Genomic DNA, 24,321 nt, shown 5'->3' with positions numbered 1-24,321 from the left:
ATGGGGGAGCGGGGACAGCGGTGGTTCTTAGGCCGGATGAGGAGCAGTTCGGACTTCTCTGGGGAGCAAGACAGTCCGATGGTCCGTGCGTAATTTTGGGTGAGGGTGGCTGCTTCCTGTAAGGTGTTCTCTATGTCGCCGTCACTGCCGTGGGTGGTCCACAGGGTGATATCGTCGGCATAAAGAGTGTGCTTGAGATGGGGAATAGTTGCCAATTTCCGGGCGAGGGGTATGAGGGTTATGTTAAAGAGAAAGGGGGAAAGGACGGACCCTTGAGGGGTGCCGATACTCTGAAGTGTGTAGGAGGTGGAAGACAGAGGGCCGAAGTGTATCTCAGCCGTGCGGTCAGTCAGGAATGCTTGAATGTAGGCATACGTGCGCACACCCACATTCAATGGGGATAGAGCAGTCATGATCGCCTGATGTTCAATGCGATCAAAAGCTTTGGAGAGATCCAAAGCTAAGACTGCCTTGGTGTGACCTGGAAGAAGCGGGTCAAAAAGGTCGTGTGTGAGTTGCAGCATGGCATCCTGTGCGGATAGATGAGGGCGGAATCCCACCATGCTATGCGGGTAGAGATTGTTGTCCGCCATGTGACTTGTGAGTCTCGCTAACACAACATGCTCGAGGAGCTTCCCGAGGTATGAGGTTAGCGAAATCGGGCGAAGGTTTTGAATGGTGAGTGGTTTGTTGGGTTTTGGTATAAATATTACCTTCGCGTGGCGCCAGGACTGCGGGAGGTTACCCTCCCTCCAGCACTGGTTGAAGTATTTCGTAATGTGGGTGATCGATTGGTCATCCAGATTACGGAGCATGGAGTTTGTGATTTGGTCTGCACCAGGTGCGGTGTTGGCGCGGAGAGTCAGGAGGGCCGCTCTGACTTCCGTCTCCGTGATGTCGGTGTCGAGTGTCGGATTTGCTTGTCCTGTGTAGTGCGGTAGAGGTATGGGGCCGCCTGGAGATGTGTACATGGTTTGAAGTGTGTCTAGAAGGGTGTCGGGATCGTCTATGTGTTCATGTGTGAGGCGTGTCACGTGGTGCTGTGCTGCTGATTTGGTGCGTGTGGGGTCAATGAGGTGTCGGAGGAGTTGCCATGCAGGTTTGCTGGACAGGTTTCCGGCGATGCCGTCACATATCTGTCCCCAGTTGGATCGACAGAGCTCCTCAGAGTGCTGTTGGATTTGTGTCTGCAGCGCGGCCAGCCGCTTTTTAAGCGTTCTGTTGTGTTTGTTGCCTTTCCAGCGTTCCAGGATGCTGTGATAAGCCTCCCAGAGGTGGGCTAGGCGTGTGTCAAGGGTCGGTGTTTCGGTTGTAGTTTCAATGTGTCGCGTGTTGTGGTGAACGTCATGCTTGAGTGATTGCACCCATGCATCGATGTCTGCGATGGGAGTGTCTGGGAGGGCGGTGCGTGCAGCGCGAAAGGCATCCCAGTTAATGAGTTCGTGTGTCATATTTGCGTGACGGGGTGGTTTGTATGGGACAGTGATTTGTATAATGTAATGATCACTGCCCAGTGTATGTTGTGTTCTGTTCCAGGTAACGCCGCGGATACAGCGGCTCAGCGTCAGGTCCGGACTGGTGTCCATGCTGACACTGTTGCCGATCCGCGTAGGCGTCTGAAACGTGTTGTGCACAGTGAGTTGGAGGTTCTGCAGGAGCAGCCAGAGCCTGCGACCTCGATGTGTCGTGGTTGTGTATCCCCAGTCAGTATGCTGACTGTTGAAGTCCCCACCGATGAGTAGGGGATGTTTCCCTGCTAGATGGTGTAGCTTTCGCAGAAGTGATTCTAGCGGGGCCATCGGCAGGGACGGGGGGTGGTATATGTTTGCTATAAATATAGAAGGAAGTGAATGTGTGTGATGCATAATTTCCGTGATCACGCAGGGCGTCTCAGACGTAATGTGATGAGTTTTGTAGGTGAGGCTGCGGTGGATGAGTGTGGACGCCCTGGGTGTGTTAGTGGTATCCGAGTGTGTAGTTGTGTAGCTGGGGAGGGTTGCTCGGTGTGCAGTCTCCTGGAGAAGAAGTATGTGGGGCGTGGGTGTGATGGTGGGAAGGAGAAGTTGCAGAGGTGCGCGCTTTGCCCGGAAGCCGCGGCAGTTCCAAGTTATAATGGGGAGATAATTAGTTTTCCCCCCCGCCATATTGGATGGTGGGGGGATTGAGGAGGGTATTAAGACGAGTGTCAATTGGTATGTGTGGCTCAGGGAAGGTGTTTTGTGCTTGTGGTGGTAGGATGGGGGGAGTGGAGGGGGTTTGAAGTTGGGTGAAGCGATGGGTAAGATTATGCTCCAAGAGCTCCATCATCTTGGTAAGCATAGCGTCCATGCGCTGCTCAAGTTTTTCGGTGAGGGCGGCGGCAAGGTGATTGAATCTGGCCTCGAGGCGGGCGTCTAGCTCCTTTAGTTTATGGTCAAATTTTGCTTCGAGTGCTGCTAATTTAGCGTCTATTTCTGGGGGCACGGGAGGGGGTGTGGCGTCTGTGGTGCGCTGTTTCTTTGCAGGAGTGGTGCTCGAAGTGTCTGTGGATGATGAGCTCGAATTAATGACAGGGGGTGCGGGTTGAGGGGGCATGGAGGGGGCGGGGGTGCTTAGGAGAGAGGAAAGGCGGCTTACCTCGTCACGCAAGGCCTTGAGTTCCTGGTCTCTCGGGTCTGCCTGGGAGGACTGGGGTGGTGGGGGTTGACGGGTGGTTTTGCCGGAAACGCGGTCTGCCCAGGTGAGACGCGTGGCTTTCTTGCTGCCATTCTGCCGGCTTGTAGAAGGCGACCGGGAAGCCGTTGAGCTGCGTCTGCTGGCTGTGCCTGGTTGATCGCAGCGGGAAAGCCGCGATGTACCCGGAGGAGAGAGAGCGTTCTTCGGGGACGCCAGTTTGCGGCCCCGTCCCTTGCAGTTCCCGGTGCAGGTCATATGAGGGCCTCCGCAGAGAATGCAGCTGGGGGTGCATGAGGGCACATCTTCCTTTGGGTGGGACTGCCCACAGCGGGGGCACTTATGGGATCTTGGGTGGACACACACGTCTGCCCGGTGACCAGGGACGCGGCAGTTAGTGCAGGCGTCTATATGCCCTCGATAGGGTGTGCACCTGTGGAGGGCTCCTCCATAAAGGACGGCGCGTGGGACAGGTCCAGCTCGAAAAGTGATTAAGATGGAACGCGTGGAGCCCATTCGGCGGGCGTCCACGATGAGGGCGTCTGGGTTGCCGGTGATCAGGTCTTGCAGGAGCTCTGTCGGGGTCTCATTCCAATAAGCATTGGAGATGACTCCGCGTACCGCTCCATCCGGCGGGGCTATGTAAGCTGCGACGGCGAAGTCCTTGCCTTGGTTTTTGATGCTGGTTACGCTAACCAGGGCAAGCGCGTCAGCTTTTATGGGCGTGCTTACGGTGCACGTATTGTTTACGGGGTGTACCCTGATTTGGGTACGCGTTGGTTCGTGTAGCTGGGACGCCGCTTGAAGGATGGCTTCCCGTAGTTGTCGGGGTGGAAGCAGGTCCAGCTGCAGCCCGCCTCGTGATCTGAACACGACCTTGTAGTCTGCAGCAGGAAGTGGCGGCTGCTGCCGCGAACGCTGCGCAGCTGTGCGCGTTGCTTGTAGGTGCGCTGACTTGTCAAGGCGCGCAGACTTGGGGGCACCGGTAGCAGAGACTGCGGCCTCCTGGCTTCGGGATGGTGAAAGGACGTCCTTGGAGCGGGCAGGCACACTAAGAATGTGCGTCCAGTCTCTTGGGTCGTAGTCGCGGGGGTTAAGAACCTCTCCCTGCACCTGCACCTCCATGATGGTGTTGGTGGCGGAAGCGTCCGACGCAGTAGGCCTAGCTCCCAGCGGAGCGAGGCCTAGCTCAGGCGAAGAGGTCACAAAGAAAGGGCCGTGGGTGCCCGAAAAATGGCTTAAGCGGGCCAAAAATTGATGGCGTGCGGCACTCACATTCGTAGATCAGTGGATGGTGAAATTTGGGCCGATGATGCTGGCGATTGGCGAATTCCGCTGTCTTTGTGCGGAGTCGATGTGGGGTGCGTCTGTACTACTCGGCCCCCTAGCGGCCAAGAGCAGAACAGCGAACAATCACGAACTGTAGGATTTGCTGTTTGGAAAGAGCCTTCGAAGTGTCGACTCTTTAGATTTAGCGACACACCTATGATATGCCTGTTATGTGGGATGAGAAATTTCGCAGTATGGTGCAACATGTGTTCTTGCAGTGTAACTGTGTGTAGTCTATTTGCAGCAAAATGTACAGTGGCATGGCTGTCGCCGTTCTTCCTTTGTGGAAGGTGCCAACGAACTGGGAATTTTTTAATAGTTCGGCTGTACTGAAGCACCATACTGTAAATATATTTCACCAAAAACTAATTCATGAAGCTTCGTAAGGTCATCAAACTTTCGAAAAACTCGAAATAAGTCATACCTCATATAGCAAGCGTAGAACGCAAGGCTAACTGGGATCACGCAAGGCAAATAAGATTATTAAGCGTGAAATTGCTAAGCTAAAATTCTACGATTGCCCACGTGATGCTACCGCAACATGGTGAGTATTGCCGCTTTTGCAGTTGGTAACCATGACCCAAGGAAATAGTATACAGGATGTTTCACCTAAGAATTTACACAATTTTTGTAAGTAGTCTTTTTGTGTTAGAAGAGCGCTTCTATCGGCGTAGCATTGTTAGCGCTGTAGCACATCAGAATACAGCTAAGAACTAGCAGGCTGGTTAACTAATATTGAGAAGTTAGCTTTTGAACTATTGGCGTGCAGCTCATCGTAATTATTAGCCCTACCAGTTTATGCAATTTCGAAAAGAGGTTTACCTTCGGCGCTTCTACAAAGCGCATATATTCTGGCGCGATGTACCCAAAATATGTTCGGACACAGCGCCAACGGTAACCACATTTTCGACACTCTAGAAGCTGATATGGATGATACTGACGGCGGGCTACACTCTCGACAATTAAGGAGCGCAAAAATGATAGTTAAAAAGTTAACTATTCAGCTCTGAAAAACCCGCCTGCTAGTTAGCACGTCTTAGCTGCATTCTGATGTACTACACCGCTGACAATGCTATGCCGGGAACAGCGTCCTTCTAACTCAAAAAGCCTATTTTTAAAAACTTGCGTAAAATCTTAAATCAAACACCCTGTGTATGTACGGTGAGAGCCACTGTGGGAGCTCACTCTCAGTCACGTAACTGAAGCCCGTTGCAGTTTTGGCACCGATCCCAGCGACCAAGAGTCAAGAAGGAAAATAAGTGAGAATATATAAGAAGGAGACGAAAAATCAATAACAAGGAAGAGAAAGAACTGCACAAGAAAAAAATTGGGGACGTGGTCGCGGAGTGAAAATGGACATTATGACTCTCGCCAAGTGTTTGAACTCAGCCGTAATCAAGTTTAGGCTGTAATTTTAGCCTGTAATAAGCGTTCTACTAACTGTAGTGACTTAAGAGCGTCATACCTGATTTCAGTTATGAAGGTCGAAGAGATTTATATTATGATATTGCGTGCTCACGGTAGCATAGAAAAATTCTTTTTTCTGCTTCTTTAATTAAACCATCAGTCTATACTACAGCCCACTGTACAGACCACAACTTTCATCGGTGTTGATCCTTACCTCCGGTTGCACTTGAGCCAAACCTTCGGGAGCGACACCACACCGAATTATTGAGGTAAAGACACCAGATTTCGTGTCGAGGTTTTGCTTTGGTTCATCACGTTAAATTCGCCCATACTGGGTAAATAATTTTGTAATTATTTTTCTCGGCCTTTGCAGTTTTTGATATCGGTTTTGGCAACTGAACTTCAAGTGTGATGTCAAAAGTAAGCTCAAGATTGTGAGATATCGAAAAACTGCAGTCTAACAGCCATTTGTTCACTTTCTGTCGTTCCGGCTTCTGGCGAAGGCTAGCGTAAGGGCTGCAGCTAATCAAAACGGTAAAGCTGAGATTATATTTCCATTTTTTATAGCGTAGTGTGAGTTCATGTCTACTTGTGACGTCGCAACCATCGTTCGGCTAACGAAACCGAACATTAAATCCATGGTGGAAATAATTCTCCTCTAAATAATTCACTGAGCGCAAGTGAACTTTGCGCTGTGATCCGTGTGTACAAATGTTTTAAGCATGATTACAAAGCAAAAACATACAAGACATCTTTGTGCCTCCACACCTTTATGGAATCGTGTGGATGCAGTTGTCCATCGCAACCCTGCTCGCGCGATCTGAGATGCCGCTGGCTTCGCAGTGCCTCTGGCCAATCCAGCTGTAAGCCCCATTATATTCACAATATTACAACTTGCCGTGCGTGAGAGTTGGTTTAAGTCCCTGTTAAGGACACGAGCATAAGGATATCAGAAAACGTTATAAGTGTTGTCGTTCAGGAGCGGAATCGCTAGCAGGCTCTTATATGACGTCAACGTGCGTTTGAAAGCCAGTGCAGCCCTGTTGGAAAATAAGGCCCACCGCAACCCTTTTCTCGCTGGCAACTCACGCGAAATGTTTCGCACATCTTGAGCACGAAGGGAGAAATGACGGAGCAAAGTGCGACGCCTCCGCGCAGTTCCGCCCCTATGGACACCACGATGCAGAGTGCCACTTGCAGGAACGTCAGAGAGAGGCGGGGCCTAGATGGGATGCTGGAGGACAGAAACTCCACCAGGGCAGTCTTCTGCAGTCACATAAAAATTGCGGGACAAAGTCAGAGAGGGAAAATAGAGAGGACAAAACGAAAGCACGAGGCGATAAAGCGTTTCAAACAACCACAGCGCAAGCAACGAAGCAAGTATCACTGGAGTACAAGTTGCTGGGCTAGTAGGTTAATGTAATTCAGAGTTGAAGTACAGCGCCCTCCTGTCTCCTTTCCTGTGTACTTGCCATTTTCGCTGTTCTTTTCTTTTGAATTATTAATACTATTTGGCTCGTTGCAGCAGATCACATGTTCCAGTGAAAAGCGCTATGCCTTATACGTATACAGCTAAAACATTCGATTACATTTATTAGTTCGTGGACATTAGCTCTCATACTTCCTTGAAAAACTTGACTGAATTATCACTACATAAACTGACCCATTTATTTATTTATACTACTTTCTATCGCCCGGTAATTGTAGAAAATAATGACAGAAAAGATGTTTAGAAAAAATGTACAAGCATGAAAAACAGATGCATGGCAGGAATCAAACATTGTAAAGACTTTCGATTGAAATGAAATTCAATAGCATAACCGATGATTTAAGAGCAAAAAACGTAAGCTCATGAAAACGCTAGATAGATAAGCATCAAAAACAGGCACACAAAAAGAAAACAAAAAGTCAGGCGACGTAATAGAACGGTAGGTTTAGGTGCGTTACTTATTACAAGAAATACGCGAACTTGAGGTAGCAAAAATCATTTTTTTTATTTTCTTGGGGGGGGGGGGGGGGGACATATCTGAACGAACTCATAAAAATAACAAGAAGACACAAATATTACACATAGCAGATTAAGTAATGTACGAAATTCGCGGCCGTCTAAGGGGTATCAGGTATCAGAAAATTCGAATAGAGCACCTAAGAAACGTTGTCATAAACGAGAAAAAGTATAAAAATTGCCGAAAAGAAACAGTCATTACACATGTTATTCAAGCAGGGATACTGTTTGTTGTGTAATCATCGCCGCTAAAGTTATAGCGGCGGCGTGACTATCGCGGCCGTTGGCTTTTAGACCCCGTTGGTCGGCCACCATGCCGTATTCAACTACGAGCAGTCATGAATAAACCACCTTCGGTTATCTACGCATTTTTTCTTCGCCTGCTGCTCCCCAACGAAACACGACATTTGGCGACAAGGATGGAATTCAGAACCAGTTTTACGGCAAGCCGACATGGAAACGGAAGGTACGGCAGCGGCGGGCGCAGTGACGCAAGTCGTTAGTCGACTGGGACGCATCGAGCCCTTTGACGACTCAACGAGCGATTGGCCGTCGTACGAGGAACGCCTGACATCGTTTCTTCTGGTCAAACGTATCTCTGAGGGCGACCCGCTTTTTTGAGTCTCATAGACGCTAAGGCTTACGGTCTCCTCATGTCGTTGACCGCCCCGGAATTGCCGGCAGCTAAAGGTTTCGAGGTTTTAAAGAAACTTTTTGTGGCCACTTGTCCCCGAAGCCGTCGGTAATCAGTGAAAGCGCAAAATTTCACAGAAGAGCGCCACTCGAGACCGAATCGAATTCGGAATCTGTTGCGCAGTTGCGGAAATTAGCGCAGACATGCTAATTTGAATCCGCCCTCGATCAGTCGCTGCGGGATCGTTTTGTCTGCGGTTTGCGCCGAGAAGATATACAGCGAGTGTTATTCACAGAGCATAACAAGCTGACCTTCCAGAAAGCCGTGGAACGACCGCTATCCATGGAAGCGGCGAAAACGAGCGTGGCAGAATTGCACGCCTCTGAAACGAGCGTGCCGGACGTTAACAAAGAGCAGTTGGCGAAACTGATATGACGCAGCGGAATCGCTACCGCTGCGGGTCGGTGAAGCATGTAAGCCGATTGTGTCCGCACACTGCGGCCACCTGCTTCAAATGTGATAAGAAAAGACACGTTGAAAGAGTGTGCCAAGCTTAGAAGCAGCGAAAGACGAAGGGAGCGCGGCGGAACTCGGTGAAAATGTTGGTTCCCGTTCAAGCTTCTGTTAGCATGAAGGAATTTCTTTCGCCTGGTCTGAATCCGATAAAAATTTCGATGCAAGTACGAGGCGTGCCCTTCGAAATGGAAATGAATAAGGGGGCTACAGTGTCTGTCATGTTTTTGAGTCAGTTTCGTCAGATGTTTCCCTTGATTAAGGTAATGTCAACGACGCTCAAGCTGCGGACGTTCCGAGGGAGCCATCGTCCAGCCGGTCGGGGTTGCTCACGTGGTCGTGCAGTACGGACAGCAGAGGGCCCAGCTGCCTCTTTATGTCACGAGTGAAAAGGGAATCCCTTTGCTAGGTCGCCAGTGGTTGCAAGCCATACGACTCGACTGGAACCGTATCTTCGAGCTCAACTCGATTTCCAGGTAAGATGTTTCTGCATGTTCCAGTAAAAACACCAGACTGCGCGCCCTTCCAGACAAGTACCAGAGTTTGCTTTAGGACTAATTTGGGACAATTGCCGAGAAAAGCGCGGAGTTGTGAGTGAAAAAAGTAAGCGTGCCGAAATTTTTGTAGGCAAGAAGTGTGCCCTTTGCATTGGAACCGGCAGTCGAGGCTGAGCTTAAGAAGTTGGAAGGCATGGGAGTCATTTCGCCAGTCGCGACAAGTGACTATGCTACATCGGTTATACCAGTAGTAAAGAAGGACGGTGGCATAAAGCTATGCGGTAATTACAAGACCACCCTCAATCCTTCTCTGGTAACTGACCGGTAACCCCTCCCGGAAGTTGACGAGTTGTTCGTGGCGCTCGCAGGGGGCCAACAATTCTAAGATCGTCCTCAATAGAGCTTATCAGCAGGTGGTAATGTCGGAGGTGTCAAGAAAATTCTTCACACTGAATGATCATAAAGAACTTTTTGCCGTAAATAAGCTGCCGTTCGGTGTTTCTTCGGCACCTTCCATTTTCCAAAGAATTCTGGATACAGTGATGAAAGATCTGAAGGCGTCATCTGCTATTTGGATGAACTTCTCATCACTGGCAGGACATCCGACGACCATTTTACAAACATCCAAGCGGTCCTAAAGCGGTTGAGTGAGTGCGGGGTTAGAAAGGGTTCGTTTTTCCCAAAAGAGCTGCGATATCTGGGTCATGTTATCAGCGCAGCAGGTGTCCGCACAATGCCAGAGAAGATGGAAGCGCTGATGAAAGCTTCCGCACCCACAGGCAAGCAGAAGCTGCAATCGTTTCTGGGCATCGTGAATTACTACGGGAATTACTCGATTGTCTACTCTGGCGAGTCCGCTTTTCAAGCTGCTGCGCCGCGACCAGCCATGGCGCTGGGATGAATCATGTCAAGTGGTGTTCGAGCAAATTAAGAAGGCGTTGGCGACATCTTCAATTCTGGTGCACTACGACCCCGGTAAGCTCTTGCAAGTGGCATGTGACTGTTCCCAATACGGCGTGGGATCAGCACTTTCTCTTATGGATGATGATGGAAGTTCTCGCCCTGTTGCTTATGCGTCGCGCACATTAATTGATGCTGAGAAAAAGTACAGGCAGCTAGAAAAAGAAACTCTTGCCATTATTTTTTCCATTAAAAGTCTCATTTCTACATCTATGGCAGATGTTTCACGTTGACTACGGATCACAAGCCATTACAAACGATCATGGGGCAAAACACAGGCATTCCATCGATTGCGGCAGCACGCTGAAGGGCTGTCACGTTGTCCGCTTACAAGTAATCGCTCGTGTACAGAATGTCCGGTGGCAACGCACAAGCAGATTTTTTTTTCAAGGTTCCCTCTCCAGGGCCCTGAAGGAGAGGAAGCATTTTATGCGTTGCGCTTGGAGTCGGTGCCTGTGTCCGCCAAAGAGATTGCGCGCGCCACAACACGTGATCCGGTGCTTAGTAAAGTGTTTCAGCTTACAAGCATAGGGAGGCCATTGCCCTTGCAAGATGTCTCTAAAACCATTTTTCGACAGACGTTTGCAGATCAGCGTGCATCTGGGGTGCCTCATGTATGAGTTGATGGTTCTTATTGCCTCCTCCTCGTCGAGTGCATGCTTGAGGAACTGCACCTAGGTCATCCCGGCATAGTGCGGAGCAAAAAACTGGCTCACAGCCACGTTCGGTGGCGGTCAATTGATGCAGACATGGAAGCAAAAGTGCGAAGTGGCCATGCGTGCCAGGAACAACAGAGTGATCCATGTAAGGCACCTCTGCATCCGTGCTCGTGGCCGACCTCACCGTGCAGGCGAATTCACTTGGATTTCGCGGGGCCTTTCCGAGGAACAATGTTTTTAGTGCTGTTTGATGCCCACTCGAAGTTGCCGGAAGTGTTCGTTATATGAAGCACGACGTCCGAACGAACTGTTACTTCCTTACGTGAACTTTCCTGCAGATTCTGAATACCAGAGACGGTGGTATCCGACACTGAACCACAACTGGTGTCCGAAGAGTTCAAGGCATTCATTCGGGACGTCGAGGCCAGACGTGTCGTGAGCGCCCCTTACCACCCAAGCACAATTGGTTTGGCGGAAAGTTTTGTGCAAACATTGAAGTCTGCTCTGCACAAGTCACCTCCCGGTGAGTCGGCCGTAGAAACACTTCACAACTTTTTTATTGGCGTATCGAAATACGCCTCATTTTACGACGGGAGAGGCTCGAGCTAAACTGTTAATGGGTAGAAGATTGCGCACCGTGCTGGATGCAGTACTGCCCACAGTGGAGGGCAAGGTGATGCACAATCAGTTCACCCGAATGCAGCAGCGGAAAAGCAAGACTGTTTTTATGTTATTTTTTTAGGCTAGTTCTCAATTAGAGGCTCACTGAAGAGGGTTCGAGGAACCGTTCTGAAGAAGACTGGACCCGTCTCCTACAAATTCATGGTGGCCACACCATGAGGCAAGTTTATCTGGCGTCGGCACCCCGACCAGCTGCTGGGTAACGCAAGCCCTATGGTGACACCAAGGTCATCCGGCCCAGACTTCTCGAAACCAGACTGGTGACCAGCCAGCATCAGAAAAGCCGGTGCCCTTGCAGCTTCCCGCGGACCCTCCAGCACCCGCTCCTTCCTCCGAGACGTCTGCCCCAGGAAGGTGCTACCCGTCCACCCGAACGCCGTACACCCGAGCGATACGAAGCTCGGATACAATCTCCCTCTCTAAATATAAGGGGAGGAGTGTGGCGTAATCATCACCGCTAAAGCGATAGCGGCGGCGAGACTATCGGGGTCGTTGACTTTATAAACCCCGTCGTTCGGCCATCGTACTGCATTCCACTAAGGGCGTTCAAGGAATAAACCACGTACCGTTATCTACGCATTCTTCCTTCGCCTGCTGCTCCCCAACGAAACACGACACTGTTCGTTATATCAAGCTAGACCCTTGTCTAAAGAACTTTTACTTAAAGTCATCTGACCTAAATGCATTTACCACAAAGGCCTGTACCCTGAAGGCATTTAGCTTGTAGGCCTTCAATAAGTTTTAGCCTTCACCCAAGTGATGGCCTGCCAGGTGTGTACACCTGGCATGTTGCCCACAACCCGGTGGACAGGTAGGCCGCCTGCCACAAAGCAGGCAATAGACGCGTACGTACGACGTATGCCCGAAATTAGAAAATGTGACTATTAGAGCTACAGCACTAAAAGAAGTCCTCGACGCACACGTTCACCAAGAAGCGTACATGTTAAAGAAGGCCGATGTTATCAGGACATTACAAATAAATGTATGCTTCGTGGACTTGGAGTGAGGACGTAGAAGCGTTTAGAAAGACGTGCTTTTAAAGCGGGAGCTAGCTTGGAGGAAGGATTGGCAGGCAAGCTGATAACACAGGTATGACTAAGCCCAGGTCTTATACTTTCTTTATCTCAATATGGTTCGAAATATCGAAAGTCAAAATGACACATCTGAAAGCTCATTTAGTTGGCTTTCCTGTGTGATTTATTTATAAAATGGCAACCTGCGGGTAGTATGGTTGCAGAAATCACTAACTGCTTCGACGTCATAATCTGCACAAAAGGAGTCTGTATTTACATGTGTATTTTTGACGTACCATATTTCGAACTGCACTGCCAGTAAAGAAAATTCAAAAACTCTGGGACACATTTGATGTTGACTGCCTTCAATTTCACAATATAATCTTGCCCCTTAAAGTGAAAAATAGAAAGGTGTATTAGTTATTCCTAATTGTGAGCCGCCTAGTTATTTAGCAGTACCCCGTACATATAATGCCCCTGTTGCTGTGCAATCCACCTGCACTGACTGCATCGACTTATCTTTTCAGTTTTTCAAAATAAAAATCGGTAAGGGTTACAAAACACCTGATAGACTGAGCACATGGTGCTCATTACTTACCTGCATTGCCGTGGCGAGAGCAAATCCCGCGCCCATCACGAGTAGCGTGCTCCATGGTATCGCCATCTCCACTTGAGACCAGAAGGCAATTCTTTCATAGCTGGTTGATGTCACCGACGGCATTACGATGAAGAGCAGGATGAGGGCACAAATGAAGGGGGTCGTTTCATCGATCCATCTGGGGAGAAACGAGGACAGCCGTATATAGGCTACCTGTGGCACTCTATGTGCCTCAGCCGCAGTGTGTGGTATATGCTATGTAGTGCATGGGGTTTACTGTCTCAGAGCGGCACATTGGCTATGCGTGACGCCGTAGTGGAGGGCTCTCGATCAGCTGCAGGTTGTGTTGGTACTATGGGCATGTAACAGTAAAGTTCACAGCTGCAGTCATTTTGTGTTGGTAAATTTCAGTGGCTCTACTGTTAAGCTATGAACAGGACCATTAGCTTCAAAGTTGGAAACACACTTTCTGGCTGTGAGCTACGATCTAACAGGCATTTAATGGAAGATTAGCGAACGGAAAGTAATGCTCAAGAAAATCTAAGAGACGAGCTACATGCTGCCGTATACCGTTCCTGCATTCATCTCAGAACATGCAGTTTATCTGGAGTTTATAAGGCATTCAGCAGTGCCTGAACAGTGCTTTTACTCTATTGTAAGACTGTTATGCTTACTGTTATGAAAACAGCACCCGCCTTCAAATTGAATGAAATAAGTTGAAAATGCATTAAATTATTAGCGAGTCACAGAGCTCACTTCATTAAGCGCTGGAAGAGGAGGTTGCTCGGCTCCTCCCTAAAATTATTCACAACGCCCTCTCTTGGACGAGTGGTAACGATCAGCCTCGTTAATTGATTGCACTGGTGTGAGTGAGTAGGTTGCATAAGTAATGAGCCCTTGTTCTATCCAGCCCAGTTTACTTTAGTTGATCAGCTTCGTTTGACGCGTTTAAATGTTATGCGATGCAAACGTATTCTTGCGTTACACCATGAACGCTTTCAAAAAGCTAACGCGGAAGGCACCCATGTGCTTTGCGATATAAATGCAAGTTAAAAATCCTCGGATGGTCGAAATTGTTCCGGAGCTCTCCACTACAGCACTTCGTTCTCTTTCTTCTTTCACTCCCACTTTCATCTCTTCCCTCACGGCGCGGTTGAGGTGTCCACCGGGAAGTGAGACAGTTACCGCCCGTTTCATAACTTGATAACCAATCATTTTCAGGAAGGTAACGCACCGGTGAAATAACTTGCGGCACACTTGGTAAGGCTAACAAAACTTGTAGCAAGCAATCTGCTCTTCACTTTTCCTTTGACCTTACTTCTGTGTGTCCTCAACCTTGTGGCCGCTGCATAATTACTTAGATTAAGAATCCTACATTTGCAGTCGTAAGGTGTTGGTGTGCATGGCTTTAAGGTATACGTTATTTCTTGACGCAGAATGCAAGGAACAAAAAAAAACAGCCAAAGAGGGTTAATGTAAGAACTTGGACTTACGCACTAAGACCAAACAGATCCGCCCAACCGAACCCGTTGTCAGACGATTGAAAGAAAACCATTAAGAGGACAACTATGTAAGTTACAATCACCACTCCTTCTTTCGGCCTGTGAGAGAAAGAACAAAAATGCAAAACATGTTTTTTCAATAATATGAAGGCACGAATGTTATTAATCGGGTTCTGATTTTTCAACTTAAAACAGTGCGCAGGGACAGGACACAGTCGAGAAACACACAGACACAGCACTGTTTATCACAAATTGTTTATCACAAATTGTTGCCATAAAGGGTAAATTTTTCACACTGAGATTGATTCAATCATCAGAGAAAGCGATGAAATAACTACAATAGATAATAAGGCATCTCGGGAAACATGGTTGTCGCGTGGTGATCACGGCACTTCAGTTGCCAGGAAGACTCTAAATGGCTTCTGAGGGCTCTTAATTGGGTTCGGATGAGCCCACAGAGAACTGATGAAAGAAAGGATTCAAAATACAATTAGAGCTGCGCAGAGCTAGAAACATTTCAAATAAGTCTGGTCGTTTCCTCTCTTCATAACCTATGTGAAAGCCGTGTGCCAGTGGCTTCGAGGATGCACAAATAAACAAACTTATACGCTAACGTCCTCAAAAATCGCTGCTGCACATGCTGTCATTACACTGTGGTGACTACAAAAGAACAAACTGCGGAAAGGTGACATTGTGTGAAAGCGCGTGGCTTTTAGTACTGATTCCACCAATAAACACAGAAAAATTATTTGTAAAGCCTGAAGGCCTTTACTACGAACGGCGCCGTTTCAGAGGCCCTGTGTCAGCTGAGTGTGGCGGCCCAGAGAGAGCGAGATGCGGGTGATCGTCTTTCACTTTCTCAAGCGCACAGACCTTCGGTGTCTTCGCGGCTGTTAGACTTTAGCGCTGCGTAGCTGAAGCCTACGGGGCGAGTCATAGAGAGCAAGAGAGAAGAATACTTTATTTGATCTATAAGTGTTGTGACTCGAGGTCTAGTGGGTGGGATCCCGCGAGAGTAGCAAGGCTTCAGATGTGCTACATTAGAAAGTTCATTTTTTGTTCAACGGCGACCAGTTGCCTTAAGGCGAGCGATCTGGTAGGCCAAGCCTTGAGTCGGGTGACGGCGATAATATGACGTAAAAAAATGAATTTGGAACAGTACCTGCGTACTCCGGATCCCTCAAAAGCAAACATACTCGACAGATGGCTGTCTGTTTTGGAAAGGCACCAACCAAAAATTAAAAACACGAACTTACGGAACCTTCTCGGTTCCTTCATAAGGTGTGACTGCGGGCGAGTTGCAGCTCGCCTTTAAGCCGTCGCATAGACAGAAGCTGGGTCACCGACCGGAAAACATGGGTTTTAGAGTGGGGAAGGTTCCGAGGGTGCGGTTAACACTCCGCCGCATCGGCTGAATGTGCGAGGTTACGGAAAAAAAGATGACCTCGAAAAAAACATCCCCGGAAACAACGTCCCCATTTTCGAAGTAGGAAAAAAATGTCCCCAGACGGGTGTCATCGAAAGTTTCGTATTCCCCTGTGATTTTAGCATCCGCCAAGCATGCGAGATGAGAGGGTTCAATCCCCAGTTCCACCGGGCACCCACCGGTTTGCTCATGAGCACAGGCTTTCCCCTGACCTTTTGCACAGTTAATCTTCTGTTACGTGTAGTGCTGGTATGCAGTGCGCTCTAGACAGCATACCTGTTCCAGCTGGTGCTGTGCTAAACGTGACGGCTGCAGAAGAGCCTTAATTGTGGTCGGTTACCCAAGAGACTTATGCCTGAAGCTGCCCGAGAAATACTACACTGCTTTGGTGTGTGATATATTTCCGGTTGTTACGGGTGGGTAAACAGCTAAAACATAGTATCTTTGCGGTGATCGGCTCCCGCTTATCCAACTGCGATGTGCAGCGCCCATTCGGCGTTTATTGATGCAGGACCCAACAATCGTGCAACGCAGTACACTGCAGCGATTCCACCCGTCGGCATGGAAGTGACTAAACAACGAACTGATTTCGCTGCCCATGCCCCCCGCTGGTGCTGTTAGAATCTCGAAATGAGCGGCGATCAGTGGCAGAATCCCTCTTGAAGTTTTTAGAGAACAGTGGTTTATGCAATAGTCGCAGAGCCACAATAATTTAAATGAGTGACTCAGCCACCGCCTCAGTCACTGAACTAAATGTCAAACAAGAACTACTTCGAGTTCTTCCAGCGATCACCTGTCATCCGGACCCTTGAGCTCTCGATCGGTCATGACTCCAGTGAGAATCGTTCGGAAGGACAATACGACAAACTAAGTGCTTTGTTATCGACCCAGAAATACGTGGGCGCACGAGTATACCTGGATAATCTGCTTACAATCAAGTGCACGTCGCAGATCCTCACAGCGCTTGACGTCGGTCACCTTAGTCTTTGCACGGATCCAAACCCATTTTCCGCTGCTTTTCGCTAATCATAAAGCGGAACAAATGTATGCCGCTACACTGGAATAACCTAAATGCTTAACGAGAACTTCTTAGAGTTCATCCAGCGATCACATGTCATCCGGGTCGCTGGGCGTTCGATCGCTCATGATTCCAGTGCGATTCGTACAGGAGGACATTAAAGCAAACTGCGTGCTTGCTTATTGACCCAAAAATATGTGGGCGCACGAGCGTACCCGGATAATCTGCTCACAATCAAGTGCCCGTCCTAGGACCTCACAGCCCTTGACGTCGTTCACCTTGGTCTTTGTACGGCTAAAAAAAAAATTTCGCTGCTTTTCTGTACATGTATATACAAGGCGGAAGAAACATATACCGCTGGTTTTCTTCAATCGATCAGTGCATGCTACCACACAGCAAGTCCACGGCATTGAGAAAAAAAGCATATTGTCACCGCACGGAAGTTCTGCCAGCGGAAAGCAGCGGAAAGTTTTGCCAAGCCACACCCTTCGCACTTCCCTCAAAACGTCATCTGTGACGTAGGCCGGGAGAGGTCTATTGATGACAGGCCACTTTAAGCCTAGTCACGCCTATACAATCCCCCCCCCCCCCCTACTTTCACCATGTTGCCTTCACAGAAAAAAAATGACGGCGGCGGACAGGGAGTGGCCAACAGCAGGTGCTTCTCTGTGTCGTTGGGAGCTTCAGCGAAGTCACCGGCGGAAGTGCTTCGTAGTGTGGCTTTTCTTAGCACGAACTGCACTAAATGACCATAGCATGATCTGGTACTGCAGAACACTCCATGCTTACATCGATTTTCAAGTCAAGGAACAGACCAATAAAGAGGGCAACTTTTTGTCAAGTAGGTTCCCGAAGAATTCATTCTTTGGGTAATTTTTCACTCGAGGACATTTTGTCCCAGTGGGCGCTTCTTCAGGGGACTTTTTTTCCGGGGGAATTTCTTCCGGAGACATTTTTGCCTGCACCTGAATGTGCCATGACTCAAATAAGGGCGTTCTGCACGAGTGCGGCTCGGTGTCCAGCACAATGGTTCCGTCGAAGTCGATCTTGGGCTGACGTGCCTCGCAGTATTCGGCAACCGCGCTTAGATTCCTGTTCATTTGTCTGACATCCGCTTTTGTTGGTTTGGTTTCGCCAATGTATGCCACCGAGCGCCAAAGAGCCGTCCGGTGGCACGGCTAAACTTTGAAAGGACTTCAGTGTCCAGAAGCCTATAAAGTATGGCGTAAGATTTCGGACCATTTCATCAATAATTTGTGAAATCAATGGTAGCCACGATGCGAAGTTAAGAATAAATTCTTGCTGCGAAGTTTCAGGTCTTAGATTCAACAGGAGAGAACAGATACATAATTCTACGGATCAATCCGTTTTGATCGATGACTTCGTTGCGGGTTAGGCTACATGTCTCATTTACCTCGACGAGCCTTGGTCAGTATGGCCGCAGGATTGTTTCTTGAGACCAGCGTTAATTCTGGCTAAAAAGTAGATTTATGCGGAGCTCTTAGGCTTATTTGATGGCGTCCGCTGTCACACCTGGGCAGATGCCAAGAGTCGTGTCACGCGATTAGACATGGTCGGTACGTATGATGAGGTGCATGATTAAGCGAGACATGTGATGTGCGGTCATCACAAATATGTACTGCGACGTCACCCTACGGGAAGTGACGGGTGGAAGTATTGTCACCAAACTAAAGTGGCGACAAACCCTCGACGAGCTTCTTGTGTATGCCTTGGGCTATCGCAGGCCGGGATGAGTGACGGCATCCGCAATTTTTTTTTTGGAGGGGGGGGGGGGGGGGGGGGAGGTGAGGCGAGGGGGGTGTGTTTTGAAGGGCAGTTGCTAATATTTTTTCTCTTTTTTTTTGGCGAGCGCTTGGCAGTTGTTTTCTGCTCTGCATAGGAAGAGGAAAAAAACGCGTACGTGTGCTGTATGAGTCAAATGACGGCTCGCTATAAGCTACACAAAACATGAGCATATATTCATACTTGAGGCGCTCTGTTTCCGTTGAAGCGACGGCGCGAACGGCGGCCTTTACAGTGTCCCGGAGACCCGAGTCCAATCTCTCTCTGAAACAGAAAAGAAAAAGATTTGCAGAGATGTAGTGAAACCGCTTCGTGATTTTGTTTTGTCTTCTGTCGCGATCAGAGTTGATGCGTTTCTCTTATATTTAATTGAAGTGGCTTTGAGAAGGATATGGTTATTAAAATGCAACATAAAACATTCCTTCTTGTAAAACAAAGCTTGAGCGTACAAATCCCTCGTGCGGCGCTAACTAGATGACGCTGGAGCGGTTTCGGGCCCGCATACAGTAGTGGACGTAAGGAGCATAGAGGGGATGCAAAGGAAAGCACAGAGTCAGGGTGTCTGTTCGACCGAGTTGGTTCGTCATCAAGACACTTGTATGACAAAGATTGGCCCATATTTCTACTTCGTTCTGTGTAGGTATTCAATAGCTACAGTGTTCGTAAAAAAAAACTGAGATTTGCACCACATGATTACGGATTTGCATCACATGATTATGGTTTAGAATCTTCTCAGTTGGTCTGGTCTGCCTACATTAAATTGTTAACATCAACAGTAAAGTTGTGAATAATCCTGCAAATTTGGAACATCATGCCCATTCTGTAATGATGACGAAGATGGACGGCACCGTGATAATGACGACGAAGTGCCGGCGTGAGGTCTGAGGGTCTGAGAAACTCTCCAGGTCGAGACATAACCGATGCTCTTGTTCGCTTGTACCTGCGTACTCCGTAGCACTATGCAATAAAACACAGCTCGCCGAATTTGGCATAAACATGAAAAGGCAGTTGTGATGCCCCAAGGCAGAACAAATGCATACAGGCTGTCATTTTCTATCATAACAATAGCCAGTTTAGCTTCCGATGTACCCAGCTTTGCGCCACCTGAATATATTTCAACTATTGCGAGTTCTTGCCAATGATTTCAGCGCATTTGTTTTGCTCGTTTGATTCTTGCAGTGTTTGTTATTGGATCTATTGTGTTTCTTTATTAATGGAAAGTTACTTTTCTTAGCTTAAGAACTGGTTTGTTCTGTAGTGGTTTTTGTTTGTTACTTACTACCTTCGTTGTACCAAGCGCCTGTACATCGATGTAACCTGCCTGCCTTGACTACCAATTTTGCCTTCATTTGGGTTGGTTGAAGCTGATAGTTGCCTTTTATAGAGATAGGTGTCAGGCTTTGGTTCGACAAACAATAATTGGCTACCAAAAGGCGGTCAGCCGTATTGTGTATATAAATGAAAGCTCAAAGAACTGTAATGACGTGCATCGTAAGGTTTTATTTTAATCTACACTGATATTTTACACGTGCTCGAATGGTTATCGAATGGACATACCGAACAATTTCGGACAAATGCATTTTTGAACGGGAAAGAGCTCATAAACAAATTTTTTTCTCCATATATTATAGCATTTCAAAATAGCAGCCAATATATGCGACGATCTCCCGTCAGCGGCTTGTATTTTGTTGCTATTAATGCTTTTTGCGATCGTCAAAAGCGTTCCGCATTGGTTTTCTAGGGCACTCTTGACTGCTTCCTGCGAGTGATGAAAAGCTTTTAAAGAAGCATTTTGGTGCATGTCGGAAGAATGGACCATTGTCTTCAATATTTATATAAAAGTACTCAACCATTTTCCAGTATACAAAACTTTTGCCCTAAGATTTCGGCATGAGAAAGTGGATTTGAGGAAATACGTGCTTCATAACAAAAATGCGTAGCATGTTTTTAACTTGCGAACTAAATTGTGATGAGCACTAATTTTTGAGGTTCCGACTACTCGCCAAGGAAACGAATTGCAAATTCACTGCCAGCTGTTTGTAAGTGATTGTAACATTATATGTATTTTCAGTCATTCTTCTCGCCTGTTTATTCGTGGAGTTCCCAAGACAAGCGTTAACATACACGAGAGGGTAAGGCAGCTGCTGAAAAAGCTAGAGCCAACTCACATCCTTCGAAGGTATAGAACAATGAGGAACAGCCATAAACCCAGGACGTTTGTGGCTACGCAGGTAGCATTCGCCGTGAGCCAGGTGGCGAACGATATCATGTTCGGGTACCCCTCACTGTAAAAAACGAAAATATAAATTATAATATCGCAGCAATCCCCTCTCCATTAATTTATTTAGGGATTCTCTGTTCCGACAATTCGCTTCGCAAGCAGGGAACCGACGCAACTGCAAAGATGCCTCTATAGCGTCTCAGCCTAACTACCCTTTGAATTTGTCATGAATAGTGGCAGCTCTTCGTGAGGCGGAGCCAAAGGTAATGTTTTAATTTACAATAGCCCACTGTACGGCTGCAGTTGTCACCGCTATCCAAGGGCAACTTTGCCTGCACTGATTGGCTGAAATGCACATTCCTGGTAGATGCAATACTCTTAGGCCTCTCTGAGCTCCTAACCAAAGCACCCGGAAAAGTTTTAATTTCTCTAGCTCGCCGTCTATGGACGCAAAGGCGGTCGGGCTGTAAAATAAAACCAGAAGTGAAAGAACTGGTGAGTTCCACATCATTAGAAACGCACAGCGCTGCGGAAACTGAAGCTGGCACGAGCCGGTCAGGGGCTCAACAAGGGGCTCGCTCGCAAAAGAGGGAGATTTGGCCTTTGGCTACGACCACAAAGGTACGCCATTGTAGAGGAGGACTTTTACAGAGACAGCAGTGTGAAAGTTCATCATAAGGACTATGATAGAGGGCCTGTGGATCCTGAGAACCATATGACCACGATCGATTGAGGACTCGATCGTCGTCCTTTATTGGACAGTCCATGCTGTATAGGACAAAGCCGGCATTCCAGCCATCGAGAAATTATATTGCATCAGATAAAAGAGCTGGCCTTCTTCGCGGTCGTCACGAGCATATGATACACTGCAAAATTAAGGTGTTTCCGATACATCCAACTACATAGCAAATCGTTGTTCCCAACCACGGTGTAAGATATGGAGGTGAGGACAAAGCATGCGAACCGCACCGGACGCCAGCAGCCAGACGAAGTACCATTCTCGGGCCTAGCCTGCCCTTTGATAGCAACGCCTTCTATCCGCCCAGCGATGCAATTTCGCCATTTTTTTTTTAGTTTTGCCTGCCGTCCACCGTTCAGCGCAACGACACCATAAGCGTGCGGCCAGTTTTCTGTTTATTTAGACGTGGCGTTAGACAGGGCGCGCTGTGATGAAGTAAAGGTCTAGCAAATTAGCAATGATCGGGCGAACAAAAATAAAAACGAGAGGACGCAGGCTTGAGTTAATGCTTTGTCATCAAAAAGCCGATTTTTAATCGTATGACAGGTTAAAAAAAAGCGCGAAAATGGGTCGCTTTGCGAAGAGTCATCACGCGGCGCCTAGTGCAACTAGTAGCTTTAATCTTCTCACAGCGCGGGCCGCTGTGTCACCACTTATATATCTCACACACGGTACGCAACAAATCGTTCCATAGCGAAACCTGCAGCATAAGAATCCCAAGGTAGATGATTCTCTCACTTGTTATCACTTTGGTCTGGTTTCAGAATACAAGCTATTCGTGTTGTAAAATTATCTGTATCGCTGACGCACTATTGAAACAGCAGTCGCCACTATTTCACATCATTTGGTTAATAAGTTCATTTAATAAACGTCTGGCGTACTGTGGCGACGCAAAATGAACAAGGGGTGCCAAGGGAGCCTCAGACCGCTAGGCAGCGTTTCCACAAAAGTATTTGCTTCCTTCAGCGCCCTTCGCTTCTTCCCTTTCCCCTGTACCGGGGATCCCCATTACATGGCATTTTGAATCATGCAACGTGAAATGGAATGGCTGTCTTTCGAACGTCTTTTTGCCGTTTAATTACAGCCGGAATGAGATAATGTACTCGCATTTCGAGGAAGCCCATGAGGAATATGTTTGCCGAAGCTCCAGTCAGGCAAGCCGGAGCACTCATGATGGCGGACAGCACCACAGCGATCAGCAGCACCTTGTGGATACTGTCAGCCCGGTCTTCGCCCAGGGACAGGTCGTCGATCGACCGGGCTACAAAGGCAGGATTTGGTTCTGCAACAGAAAAAAAGGAAACAAAACCACAAATGCGACGAATTTCGGCGGTTGAGAATCCAGCTCAGTGTCGAAAGCCCAAGAAAGCTACAGATTTATAAAGGTAATATATTGGGCAAGTTGATTGTAGCTAACGAGATAGTATTACGCGACAACCTATAGCGGTCTACGATGTCAGGGTCCTGGTGTTCGCCGCTTCGATAACGAAAACTTTGCCAATGCGGCACATCTAGAAGGAGTAACGAGTACGGGACATTTGCTAAATAGTGCGGTCGCTGTAGACACGAGACGAGGTTATTGGACCTTATCGGGTGTGATATTAGCTTTACAGTGGATGCTTCTTTGTCAAAGGAGATGACTGGAAAAGAATGGACACCCTCACTCTACAGCCTCACTCTACTAGCGTGCTGTACCGTCGGTTCCTTTTGTCGCTGTCCTTGTGCTTTCCACGCTAGTTGCAATGTCGCAGTCACTAACGAATTCACACCAACTAGCCCAACTGTCTTCCATGATCACCCTCACTCTGAGACGTTAAAACCGTAGGGTTTCTTTTGCCCTCAGCGCTAATGGAAGTATTAGGTTAATAGTAATGCTGGCTAGGCATCGGTCAGACCATAGTCAGAGATACTGATCACCAGTGCACTAGTAGAGCATAGGCCTTGCGCATTAAATTGCTTATTCGTGTTATTACATCAACTAGACCCCTAAATTTAAATTGGTTTTTTGAGGAAAGGAAATGACGCAGTATCTGTCACACATATCTCGGCGGACACCTGAACCGCGCCCTAAGGGAAGAGAGGAAGGTGGGAGTGAAAGAAGATCGAGAGAAAGAGTGGCCATAGTGGCTTTTTTCGAGAATAATTTCGACTACCGGGGGATCTTTAAAGTGCACTGACATCGTCGAGAACTAGAGCCATAAATACCGCATTTCAGGAAATGGGACATGCGCTCGTTTGAGTCAGTCAATGTTGAAAGTATACATGCCCTCATAAACTATTTGTGCAGAAACCTTGTTATATGAACGGATGGGTGCTGTGAGCGTGGCCTTTGGAACGGTTTATTTAATTTTTAAATCGTTCCTTTCATCTCAATCACCATTGCGGAATTAACGTTTAGTATAACCCAAATGTGTTCTGGATATATACCGGCTTTGAATTCTAAAAACCCTGTCCACAAACCCCTCCCCTGGGTTTAAAATACCAATTTTTTGCTGTTCGTTTTTTTAGTGACACCTACTGTGGACGCACTAATGTTACCTACATTATCCGTGGGCCCTTCTGCCTGAGATATGCTGATTAGGCCAAACCAACGTCGGAATTGACACAGTGGCATCGAAGCAAAATATAGTGTTCGCAAATATAGTGAAGCATATATAGTGTTTG

At 47.8% G+C, this 24,321-nt stretch overlaps 1 protein-coding gene across 1 annotated transcript in view; it reads right to left on the bottom strand.

Annotated features, from left to right (window-relative positions):
- LOC149371014 (Na(+)/dicarboxylate cotransporter 3-like) overlaps nt 1-24,321 on the bottom strand; it is a 45,634-nt gene that overhangs the window by 8,096 nt on the left and 13,217 nt on the right. The window contains exons 5-10 of the mRNA XM_089579059.1: nt 22,765-22,939; nt 20,866-20,982; nt 18,881-18,961; nt 14,442-14,549; nt 12,949-13,126; nt 6,478-6,654 (exon numbers count right to left, since the gene is read on the bottom strand). Of these exons, the coding sequence (XP_089435185.1) occupies nt 6,478-6,654; nt 12,949-13,126; nt 14,442-14,549; nt 18,881-18,961; nt 20,866-20,982; nt 22,765-22,939 (836 nt within the window). The remainder of the gene's footprint in view (nt 1-6,477; nt 6,655-12,948; nt 13,127-14,441; nt 14,550-18,880; nt 18,962-20,865; nt 20,983-22,764; nt 22,940-24,321) is intronic.

The sequence above is a fragment of the Amblyomma mixtum genome, chromosome 1 (genome assembly GCF_055824585.1).
Source record: "Amblyomma mixtum isolate Tamu chromosome 1, ASM5582458v1, whole genome shotgun sequence".
NCBI lineage: Eukaryota > Metazoa > Arthropoda > Arachnida > Ixodida > Ixodidae > Amblyomma > Amblyomma mixtum.
Note: the sequence above shows the minus strand (reverse complement) of the source record. Positions and strands in the feature narration are given on the sequence as shown.